This window comes from Pelmatolapia mariae, linkage group LG23 (assembly GCF_036321145.2).
Source record: "Pelmatolapia mariae isolate MD_Pm_ZW linkage group LG23, Pm_UMD_F_2, whole genome shotgun sequence".
Lineage (NCBI taxonomy): Eukaryota > Metazoa > Chordata > Actinopteri > Cichliformes > Cichlidae > Pelmatolapia > Pelmatolapia mariae.
Window position 1 is genome coordinate 46,525,291 of NC_086246.1, and position 12,661 is coordinate 46,537,951.

General features: G+C 37.4%; 1 protein-coding gene across 1 annotated transcript; it reads left to right on the forward strand.

Moving 5' to 3' along the window:
- The first annotated feature begins 229 nt into the window (after positions 1 to 229).
- Positions 230 to 4,363, forward strand: LOC134621284 (armadillo-like helical domain containing protein 1). Its single transcript, XM_063467710.1, has 11 exons — positions 230 to 435; positions 917 to 985; positions 1,080 to 1,246; positions 1,365 to 1,561; positions 1,666 to 1,750; positions 1,910 to 2,026; positions 2,251 to 2,323; positions 3,200 to 3,329; positions 4,010 to 4,087; positions 4,162 to 4,243; positions 4,335 to 4,363. The coding sequence occupies exons 1-11, from the start codon at positions 230 to 232 to the stop codon at positions 4,361 to 4,363; spliced, it is 1,233 nt and encodes a 410-aa protein (XP_063323780.1).
- The last annotated feature ends 8,298 nt before the right edge of the window (positions 4,364 to 12,661 follow it).

The window sequence follows — 12,661 nt, forward strand, 5'->3', positions numbered from 1 at the left end:
TTCTTCTGACTTTCCTCCCACCAAGTTTCCGAGTGCCAGTGTGTGGCCGTTACTAAGCAACCGCGAGTTAGCAGCAGTAAACCAGGGATAGAGGAAGAAAGCTACCAAAATCAAGCCTCTGAATTTAAGATGTTATTCTGTATCTCTGGATAATTATTCAGATTTCTGGTTCTGCTTCTTCGCTGTTGCTTAATTTCGGTTTACCAGGGATAAGCAAGGCAACAAAACGATGTCAACACAAGAGCAACAGGCTAACATCGGCAAAGTCCTCAGCTTTCTTCGGGAATGGGACCGCGGTGACATGAGGGTCCGCGGTCGCATGTTGAGCACCTTTGTGACTCAAAACACGGGGAAGACGTTTTATGAGCTGGAGCTGGAGTTTGCGCAGGTCGCCAGTCTCTTCCTAGCTCGACTTACCACATGGATGAAGCTCACGTATCCTTTATTCAGCCGTGGTCTAGGAAAACTGTTAGTTTTGGACATATATATTTTGTACAGCTCAAAAAACGCGTCCTGGGTGGGGTGTAAATATCTCCAAATAGTAGTGGGATTCGTGTTTCCTTGCATAAGTCCTGCAGGATTTGTTTTGGAGACTTAAATGAGGCTTAATTTAAGTCTTCTGCTGGTTAAACCTGCACGGGTTTGGGACTATCTTGATTTTGAGGGGCCTGCATAACATGTGAAAACAACACATTTAAATCATAAAACATATTTTTGTTATACACATACAGCCAAATGGTGCTGCATATATTCTAGCATAAAATATCAGAATAGTTTTCAGAATGTGCCTGCACATGTGAGAGTTTGATAAAGTATGAGTTAGGACCTTGGACTTCTGTGGATCGGATGAAGGATATAAGTTCCTGCTCTTGAATGACAGGGAAATCAACTGGACAACCCTTTACTAATACTTCAGATACATGTTAGGCACCTTCCTGGGACTTCAGCTGAAAGCACTTGGGATTTTTCTGTCTGCTTCTTGTCAGTGAGTGACCCAAAATGCGGCACTGTAATCTGCAAAAATATCTTTAGGCCAACAGATGTTTTCTTTCAATAAACAATCCTTCTGATTTGATCAGTGATCAGTATCTGATGAACTTCCTGGAGGATGGAGGAGTTCTCACTCTGCTGGACATTTTGAGCCACTCTCAGAGCAAAGACGATGACAAGGCCGGAGCCATCAAACTTCTACTCACTGTCTCAAAAGCAGGTCGCAAGTACAAGGAGATCATCTGTGAAAGTCACGGTAAATTTCACATTTGTCTGTGGCATATGTAAATTTATTTTAGATTTTAGATCAGATTTTAAAACAGCCTACAATATAGTTTCTTTTATCAGTAATGCTTCTTTTGCTTTGTTTCCAGGTGTTAAAGTCATAGGCGAGTGCCTGTCCACATCAAACAGAGATGAAACCAAAGAGGCAGCGTCGGTCCTTTTGGAGTCCCTGTCCCACGGAAATCCCAGATATCAGGACCAAGTCTACAAATATCTGATTACCTGCATGACTTGTAGCTCACCTAAATCCCTGCAGCTTATTCTGCACACCTTATGTATCATGCAGGTGAAGCCAGCCACCTACAGAGTATGCACAAAGCTGTATATTACTGCAGTCAGTCTGTGTGTTGCAGAACTGATTTTTAGTTTTAAACATTTTTTCTCTTGCAGCGAAAAATGAAAACAGCCCATTACAGCATTGTAGAGCCTCTGCTTAACACACTCAGATCCCTACACCTAGAAGTTCAGGATGAAGGTAAGCTGACACGCTATTTTTTAAATTTAATCCTGAAATTTCTTTGTATTGTGTGAAATAACAAGTCATTCCATTAGCCATTGTGATTGTGGATGAAAAATTGTGATCCTGTTATTATTAATCAGCTTTTCTGGTTTTGTCTCTTTATATCTTTGGCAGCCATTAAACTCATCTTAGACCTGAAGCATTATGATGTGAAGGCAGTTCTACTTACTGGTTTGGTGGCTCTACTGAGGCCTATTAAAGAAAAAGAACACCAGCATCAAATCAGCAAAGGTGACATTAGAGTTTGGTTGTGCACTGTGAAAGGCTTTAATATACACCTCTTTCTTTTGACCAGTTATGGCCGCCTTTTCATATTTTAATTGGTGCCTTTCTGCAGTTTCTGATACAGTTACACAACCCATCAGTTAATGTGTTATAATTTTGTAAATGAGCCCTAACTTGTCACAGTCATTTTCATGAAATGTTTTATTGACAATCTTATACAATCTTGTCAGAATCCGAGATCACTAAGATGACTGGATCTTTCCCTGTATTTGTACAGCAAGCTGCTGCAGCTAAAACAATACGGTATGGAGTCCAAATAACCTCCTCAATCACAGTATAACACAAACTCAGTTAAACTTCAGGAATATCTGTCTGTCCAGTTAGCAAACAGAACATAATGTGAATTGTTCAAAACCATGATGGCTTTGCAGGTGGTTGCCAAAGACCATTGCTATCATGCCATGCTCATGGAGCGTCATGTGGATATTATGACCAAACCGTTAGAAACAAGTCACACACTCATTTACATACATGCATACCTGATCATCTTCTCTAACATTTGCATTACACACCCACAGAAACTCAATGAGGACAGTATAAACAAAAATCCTGAGTTGTTCACGGTGCACAGAGAACAACCCAAGGTTCGGTATCTTGTCCCAGGATACTTTGAAATGCAGACTGTAGTAGCCAGGTGCTCAAACCATTAACCTCTGAATTAGTAGACAACCTGCTCTACCTCCTAAACCCCAGCTGCAGTGACAAAGTCATAAGCAAAAGGCAAAACTAGAGAAAAATCTGTCAGGAGATAAGAAGAGAACAATGGTTTATAGTCACCACCTGCAAAACTGTTTCCTTTTTGGCAGGTGTCGTGTTGTTGCCTTGTTACCACTTTCTTTGACAGCAAAAAGGGTGATTTAGATTCACAGTGGTTTATACTTCCCACTAAATAGATTGAGATGCATGAAGCTTATCTGACTTTTTAGGCCATGGTTTGATAAAACCATGACATAACATTTTATTCATGGCAGTGTGATAGCTTTACATATTGTAATACAGTAGCCATCTTTAGCTGCTCCCACAAGGGTTCACAATAGCCGGTAGCGCCCCATGTTTGATTTGGCAGTTTTATGCCCGATGTCCTTTCTGCATTTTAATGATGTTCAATATTTGTTAAAGGTTGCTGGCTGAGGAAGATCAAGAGCTTTCTCGTGAGCTTCTCTCTCTTGGAGTGATCCAGCATCTTCTGCACACTATGGGCAACAGAGAACATCCTGATGCCCAAATACAAGCTAGCCTAACGTTAGAGGTACTTCAGTGTGTGTGTCTTCTCAAAAAAGCAGGCTGATGACGCCTATGATGATTTTCTCACAACCATTTGGTACAAATAAAAAAAATACTATAAAGCGCTTCAGCCTTCTATTTTAAGACTTCACTTTTTTTTTGTTCTTTACTTTTTCTTTTCAGCAGAATAAGACATATTCACTGTTGTAACCTGACTGCTTTTTTGTCAGCTTCATTACCTCATGCTTGAATGTGGTCCTGTCAGCAATCTACTAATGCATGTCTACAAAGCAGGACAGTTAAAGTCCAGTTAAAGTCCATCTAAAAACTCAAACTGTTTTTAGATGGTTTGAGTTTCTGTTACTGTTCTGATAGAATTTTCTGATTACTTATGGGCTTTCTTATGACTGCTTCTTGGTCCCCACTGCTTCCACCCTCTTTAAAAAAATGTGTAAGCAGTAATTTGCAATTATTGTGTTCCAGTAAAGCCCTTTTTTTTTTCTTTTGCATTAAATTAGAACCAGAAAGTGCCAGCCTTGTAATTAAGTGGAAACAAAGGCTGCTTTTCTTGAAGTTGGGCTGTTTGTAAAAATGTGTTTGGTTCATCTCCGCTTCTCATTTGTTTTGGTTTTGCATCTGTAGAAAGAAACATTAATTCAGACATATGAATATCAGCTTCTGATGTCTGCTTTCATCTCTGTGTAGTACTTTGTCGTCTCCTTCCCTGTTGTTGAGGACCAAGTGCAGAGAGTGATGGGCAGCGCTCTGTTTGCAGAGTTCAAAGTAAGCGATAACCTAAGTTAAAGGTGCATTGCTCAAAGTCAGTACCAACAAATATAATCACAATCTTTCTACAGAACAAAGCTGACACTGTATACATGAACATGAATGAAACAGAAGCAGAAATGCTGCTAACAAATCAGATTAACATGTCACAAGGTAATGATTTTACTGTTTTATTTGACAGCTGATTATTTTCCTAAATTTCCTGTATTGTGTGAAACTAATTGTATTCTTTTTCTTTTTTCAGTTTTAAATGGTAACAAGTCTGACAGCTGACCAGAGGAAAAATAGTTTATAAGGTTTTTAGAAATGTTTGTATTAATGCCTATAACCTGTTTACATGTTACATGTAAATATAGTTTACATGTAACATGTAAACTATATTTACATGTTACATGTAAATATAGTTGTTAATTTAATTATTTTCTGTAGCCCACATATTTTTATTTTTTTGTAATTGAAGTCTTTATTTGTTTTTAACATTTAACAAAACAAAAGACAGCTTTCAATCCCATGGTTAAGTCACATTTGCATTTTGGGTCCATTATCAATAGTTACTAAATATCAATACACACACAAAAAGGGGGGGGGGGGGCAATAAAATCAAATTCTTAAGTTATTTCATTATTGAGTGCCTTAATACAGCAAACATAACATTTAACAAAAGATAATTGCACTGCCAAAATAAAATCCATCAGTCTCAGCCAAAAACACGTCCCCATGATTCGTCAAAACCTTCCATATCATCATTAATCCTAGCCAAGAATTTTTCATATGACACTGTTTTCAGCATATTTTCTTCCCACCTGTTATTTTCTGGAGGAGATGGTTCCTTCCACACACTGAGAATCACTCGGGCCGCTGCAATTACCCCCACCTTTATAGCCACAAAATCATATTTTGAAACCCCAGGTAACACAGACCGACCCCCTAATAAGCACAGTCTTGGTGACAAGGGTATTATCAAACCAATCCACCTTCCTATTCTGTCCAATACATTTTGCCAAAAGGGAACTTTCCCACATCCCCAAATAGCATGCATAAATGTCCCTGGATCTGAGCTACATTTCCAGCACATATTATTAGGAATGATTCCCATTCTGTAAAGTTTAGAAGGAGTGAAGTACCATCCGTGTATTAATTTGTATTGAGTAAATTTACCCCTGGCCTTTCTTATATATTTATTGGAGAATGACAAAATTCTGCACCAATCTTCTTTATAAATTACACAACTCAAATCTATCTGCCATATAGTCTTCAAGTTTTCACATATCTCTTTTTTTAGATTGTTAAACAGTTTGTAGAAAACAGCTGCTCTATGTGCTGTACTGGACAATTCTAAAAACTCCACCACCGTATTTGTGCTTTAAGTAAATTTTCCTTTGGTAATATTTGCAAATATTTTCAAAAAGTATTTTCTCTTATCAAACTGTATTTTGGGGTTATTTCAGCAAATGACATAAACACTCCCCCTGAGTAAAGATCATGCCTTTGACTGTAGCCCACATAAACATTTCAGTTACATAAAACATGCGAATTTTGATTTTACGTACTGTATAGCCTGTATAATAAATAATTATGTAGCTCAATAAGTTTTTCCAAACACAAGTCTAACTTAACTTCCACAACTTTGTAAGAAAAAAAAATCAAATTGTTACTTGCTCAAATTTACACAAAATGTCAGAAATCTGCACTGTCATGTACAAAAATGTAAACGGAATTTTTCATGATTTGTTGGGTTAACCCTCTGAGGTCCAAAATATAATTGGCCATTTTTGACTACTTTGATTTTACATTTGTATTTCACCTTCAAATTGTTTCATTTTTTTCCTTGCCTTGCTTAGTATCATTCTTTTCAGCACAACCTTGTTACAGTTATTTTTTTCCATAGACATACTGTATTAACACAACTGATCTGAAATCACACAAAAACATAAAATCCTAGTAGTAGTTATATTTGTTATACTGTAAAAACCACAAACATGTTTAGTACATTATTTTCATAACTTGAAATGCAAATCTAAATTGTAAATTTTGAAAACTTTTGCACAATAAAGTTATATAAAGCTATTTATCTAAAAATGCAACCAATGCATCTGGCAGGTTTTTTTGTACAGTCATTTAAAATATTACTAAAACTAAAATGACAGAACTATCAGGTGCCACAATAAAATGCCCAACAAATTATTTGTGCCAGTAAAAATAAATAAATAAAATGTCCGCCACAAGTCAGGTGTTGTAAAGGCTCACCTTTCAGCACACTCACTTCACCAGATGCACCTTGTTTCTTTTCCTCACCTTTGATTGGGTGTGGTGCTTGCCCTTAATTGCACTCACCTGTCACCCATTATATAAGGACTGCACTCACCTACAGCTCACTCTTTCTTCACTCTCACATGGGGCGGCAGTTGAGGTGAGTTTCTGTTTGAGTCTCCTGAGTTCATGTATCATTTTCAGTTATTGAGTGACTTAAATCACACTTTATTTCCTTTCAGAGATAGCAGTCCATGTGTGTCTTTCCTTTATACTCATTATTCAATAAAACAAGAAACCTGCAAGTGACTGCTGACTATTCCTTCTCATCCTGACCGGATGAGCCATGATGGTAAGAATCTCCAACCTCCTCTGAGCCTTCCTTCAAAACATCTGGAGAGCACCACCCTGCAGGCCTGACAACAGGTGTATTACTCCTCCGATTTTCCACCTGGAGACAATGTTTACACTGCAGTCTGTACTAATGAATGTCACAAAGGCACTGACTGACACACAAAACAAAACGACTACACAACAAACTGACTACACAACAAACTAACTATACTCCGCTTAACGTCACAAATCTCCCACATCTCAAAACTCGGTCTCTCTCTCACTCGCTCTGCCATCACTCCCAAAACTTCCCTTCTTCCTAAACAACCGAATCCCACGTGTTGCCTTTTTTTTGTTTTGTTTTTTTTAATTGGTCAACATTGCACATTTTTTCCACCAATAGAAAAGAGGTGGCTTTTTTCCTTTCTTTTCCGTTTTCACGCTGTCCTTAAAAAAAATAAATAAATAAATTTCTAAGTCATAACTGTGGATTGAGTAGTCTGTTTAAAAACGGGTGTTTACTTTGAAGTCCGAACTTTCAACACGGGCTGAAATAGAGACTCAGCATGTCTGCTGCCTGTTAGTATGTCAGCTTAAATCAGTCATTTGATTTGGAGGTGCGGCGTGTCCGTGGACCGCAGATGACTTTGATACTATAATACTGTAAAACCCGACGTGATCATGTCAACACGTTGCTCTCCGGCGACTTTACCCTGGGTTTACACTTCTATAATGCACATTTGCGGTGCTATCACAAAGGGGTTTATTTGCAAAATAAATTACCAATAACCACAGTAACTTTGGAGACCATTTTGTTTATTTTAGACTTCTTAATTTAACATCTACATCTATATATGCAGATGTGTTCTCAGCAGTGTGGGCCCTTAGCGAACTTGCTGTGGCCCTTTAGTCTCAACTATGTACAAACGAAACAAATAAACACTTCTGGTGGTGGGCTTTTTACGCAGAGCTGGTGGAACCACCGCAAACACGTCACACTGAATCTGTGAAAAAAAATACATAATTCAAATTTTAAGGTTAAAATGTCACTTATGGGAATTGATCATAACATTTAACAGTCTTTCTTTATTTAATTACCCATTTATAGTCAGTTTCATGCTCTTCTTCCCTGCAGAAATGACAGATGTTTGTCAGGTTATCTGCTTTAAAAACAAAAAAAAGAGCACAGTATTACGCTTAGGACTCATACTTTCAATGCAAAGACTCCACATGAGGTAGCATCCACTTGCTTTGGCTGTTTGACTGTGTCACAAGTCCACCTTGAGACGTTGCATCATTTTTTTTTTTTTTTTGCATAAATGCCCTGTGTCCATGCAGTTTTTCCAAAGGTTTAACTTCGTTATCATGGCCCCAACTTTATCTTGAACATTGAATATGGTTGCGGAAATGTTTTATAATCCGAGATTGCGCTCGTTCAGACGAGAAAATATATCGCACAGATAAGCCATGCACGTAAGGTACTCCTCATAAATGTTCAGACCGCTCAAAGGGATGGTTACTGAAGAAAACTTTAAGTTCATCCCTCTGCTCGAAGAAACGGGTCAGCATTTTCCCTCTTGATAGCGAACAGCGAACCTCTGTGTGGAGTAACAACGTCTCATGCTCGCTGACCATCGCAGCAAATAAGTGGGAGTTCAGAGGCCTGGCTTTCACAAAGTTAACCATTTTTACAGTGGTGTCCAAAACATGCTTCAGACGGACAGGTATTTTCTTTGCAGCAAGAGCCTCTCGTTGAATGCTGGAGGCAACTTCGACAGTCACGTGTCAAGCTATTAGGTGAAAAAAAAGTGCGTCAAGAAATGAGAAGAACGCGGTATTAAAAATTGAACAACAAGACAGTCGGTTAATTTCAAACTAAATGAAAACGGCAGCACGCGCCTTTATTATGTTAATACGTATGAAAGATTTTAAGTTTCACCTCCGATTAAATGTTTTGAGCTGAGTATCAAAAAGAGACACTTTATTAGATGTGAGTGAAGTCAAACGAGTGTGCTACACTTGTGCTGCTATCATTTTAAAGATATTTAAAGATATTAATAAAATTTTCTAGAGGTCATCCGAGGTAACCCCCCCGAACCCCCACCCACCCCATCAATGTTTGTGCTGGTTTGTGATGAACTTGCTATTATTTTTTGTTGTTATTGTATTAAACTTGAGAGGCAGTTCCATGTATTTAGTTTTCCTACACTGTAAAATGTAATATTGTGTTTAATTAAAAATATTAAATAGGCTGAGCTCAATTTTTATCAATTTGTTATTAGAACTCAATTTAAATAACTTACCAGTACTTTTTATGCAAAAATGCTGATAAACTCGATTAATTTGAGCTGTCCTAACTTAGAAAAACTAAGTAAGCTGGAAGTTTTGCTTCTCTGGGCGGAAGGATGAAAGATGTGTTTTGAAAATGCCACGTGACTACCGTCCTCCTCCCTCCCGGATCAGTCCGCATGTTCATGGCGCCAGCATTTGTTATGGAATATATTGAGCAAACCTGGAGATATTATTGTTGTCATTGCTGTGGATCTTTACCTGATACACTGACTTGGTGAGTAAATGTTTACTCTTATTCAAACTGATTTTGTGGCTTCTCTTAGTTTAGCACCAGGTTTATAATCTTGCTAGCTAGTTAGTGTTAGCCTAGCGTTGCTGCTGCCGCTGTGCTCATGTTACTTAAAAATTAACACCACAGCCTTAAAAACCTTACATAAAACTATGTCGGTGAATTTTTTTGTTGATTGTTTGAAATAAATAAGTGAGATAAGAGCCCAGACAAAATTCTTTGGGAGGTGCAGCCGTTAGGGGTGGGGTGGGTGTGGGGGGTGGATAACGGAGCTCTCCGAAAACGTGGAAGCACTTTTGCAAATATGTGATATTTTGATAAATCAAGTAGATATTTGAGCATTACTCAGCTACATTCTCGCCTGAAAATATCTTAAAAGGTTATTTTGTGACCCAGAAAGGGTAGTCTGGGGAAAAGGAGGATCGCATTTGTCGGCCATGGTTGTCGGAGCCTGTGCGCACTTGTAAGCGCGGCAATGGCGGAGGAGCGCGGCTAAAAAGCTTATTACTTTTTCTGGGTCACAAAATAAACTTTTAAGATATTTTCAGGCGAGAATGTAGCTGTGTAAAGCTCAAATATCTGCTCGATTTATCAAGACATCACATATTTGCAAAAATGCTCCGACGTTTTCGGAGACGTCTATTTTTTCATGCTTTGTGGCAGCTTTAGAACATCTGTGGCATCTATTAATGCCAAATCTAGCCTTTATTTAACAAAATAAGCAAACTCTATGTTACAATGATTGCACAACCATTAAGGATCAAATCAGTTTCTGAAAAATGTTCTGTTTTTTCTCCCTCTGCTTGCTTCTTACTGTCTTTGAGGCTCGGGACCAGCACTCCTGTTGTTGGACAGAAAGACATCAACTCAGTGGTAAGTATTTTGGTTTTCCAATATATTAGCAACTGTCAGTGACATTTATATTAATCAGGCTGAACTTTAATCATACTTTAGATCAGCCTGTTTTACTTATTGTTTTGTTTGTGCTTTGGTTTGGGGAAGTTGTTTCTTTACTGATCTTTTCCTGTCTTCTGTTATTAGACTTGAGATATGACTGCACTGTGCTGTTGCTGTGACTCCAGTTAATTCTACAAGACATGCTGTGTAAGTAAACAAACAACAACAGTTTGGTCTGCATTTCTTCAAACTTAGTTTAGAGGGTCTACACTGTATATAGTGAAGTCTGCAAGTTTTCTAACAGCAAAATTTGTTTTGTGCCCAAATCATTTTGCACATCATTAGAATGAAAGTTATTGCCCATGTTTGCATAGCCCTTTTTAAAATGATGCTTTCATGACAATATTGTGTGTTGCGTGGTGGTCACGGCTATCTAGACTGACAATTTGGGACATTGAATGTCACCTCTCCGGCGGGGAGGGAGCCTGAGATTGTCTAAATTGGAGTCTGTTTTATACCAAATGCAGAAAAAAATGTTTTAAGAAAGCAATTAAGTTCATGTTCCAAAAAATATGATTGTTTGCTTGCAGGACACCAGGAGAGATGAGTCCTTCATCACAGATGGTGTGGTCAGTGAAGGTGGTCACCTGCAGGTTCAAGCTCATTGCATCTCCAACCCACTGCCACTGTACTTAAGGGAAGTTAAAGACTTTCTTCTACACCTACATTTGGATCACCTCGATCCATGACAGTCATTCAGGCAGTAATACCTGGACTGGAAACAAGCCATCCTTAAAATATTACAACATTCCAGCTCCTGTGTTGGAATGAAAAACGAATGTGTTGTTTAAATTAGAGACTGCACTTGTGACAGAACAACAAATATTTTATTTTGATTATATAAGTGAGTACAAAACAAACTTGTGGTAGGCCTAAACTTATTTTCAGAATAATTACATCTGAGACTTTGTTTCATTGTAAGATTATAACAGTGATGGCAACATAATTTTTATTCAGCAGAACAGTGTCCAGTATGTTGGCTGTTGTACTTTGTTGTGTTTGAAAATAAAAGTTGTGCTCATTTTAACATCATTACAAAAAGTGTTGTTAATTATTTTTAGTCATAATCAGGTTACCACAAATTGTTTTTTCATTTAGTTGAACTTGAAATGTTTGTCAGTAGGTAAACAATTAGTATTGTACAGTCAGAAATATCAAGTTATTCTTAATACTGCAGACTTGCAATGTATAAGTTGTCCTAACAGTCATCCTAAGTAAGCTTTACTTAGTTTTTTTGAGGCAACGAGTTTCCATAATTTTTTTGAGTTCTGGGAACTAACACGGCTGTGTACATTTTGAGTACAGTGTACTCAAAATGAGTAAGTTGCCCTAACTTGGTCATCTTACGCAAACTTGATCCAATTTTTTTGAGTTCTAGGAACAAATGAGCTTGTACAGAGTACTCAAAATAAATACGTTGTCCTAACTTAGTCATTTTTAGCTAAGCTTTACTCAATTTTTTTGAGGCAACGAGTTTCCATAATTTTTTTGAGTTCTGGGAACTAATTAGATTTTACAGTGTAACAGGAAACATGCCTACGTTGTTTTGTTTTCTCTGACAGAATGCACAGTTTATTTTAACTATTATAAGTTAACATAGTCTCAACTATGTACAAACGAAACAAACAGATAACAAAACCTCACTGAGGAAACACAAAAAAACCCCAAACAAACCAGTTTAATCTGTGAACTTGAAAATAATATTTTAATTTGATAGAAAAGATGACAGCAGCATTATGTCAAAAACTGTGGCGCCTGAAGCCTTAAAACTCCTAAAGCTATAAAACATTCAGAGATTCTAATTAAAATAACCAAACTCACGGGAATTTTACCTAAATTCTTTGGATTTTTTAAAAACCTACTAAAGATTTAAAGAGCAAGGTTTTCTTATCTAATAGATTATGTGTGTTAATGGTTACTTGAAAAACCTTTCCTCATTGCTAAGCATAATATCACTATGTGATGTGCTAAAGGAAAATAATAAAACAGACAATACAGAAGAAGAAAATTGCACGTGTGATTTATTTGCAGTGTGCACAAAAAGCGCAAGACCGTTCTTAGGTAACAATTGGATAATACACTTTGATGCTTGCTGTTTGGTATGACATAACTTTGTACTAACTTTGGAGCATTTGATATATGTTGGCCCAGACACAAAGGTGCTAGGCTTTCTCTGTGAGCTTTCATTGATGACCAGAACATAACACCACCAAAAGAAATGCAGCATCAAAAAGAAGTTAATGTTTATGTGAATGTGTTGGAAGTGTGTAGGTGCACCTAATGGTGAACGTGAAAGCGATCTTTGGTAAATGCATAAAAATAACAACAGAAAAACACTTTTAAGCACTCAATTTCACTGTTTTTCAATAAACATATGAAAGAGTCACATTCTCTGATTTAGTAAGCAAGTGTTGCAAAGTATTCTTTCCACTAGACTGTGAGTATAATAA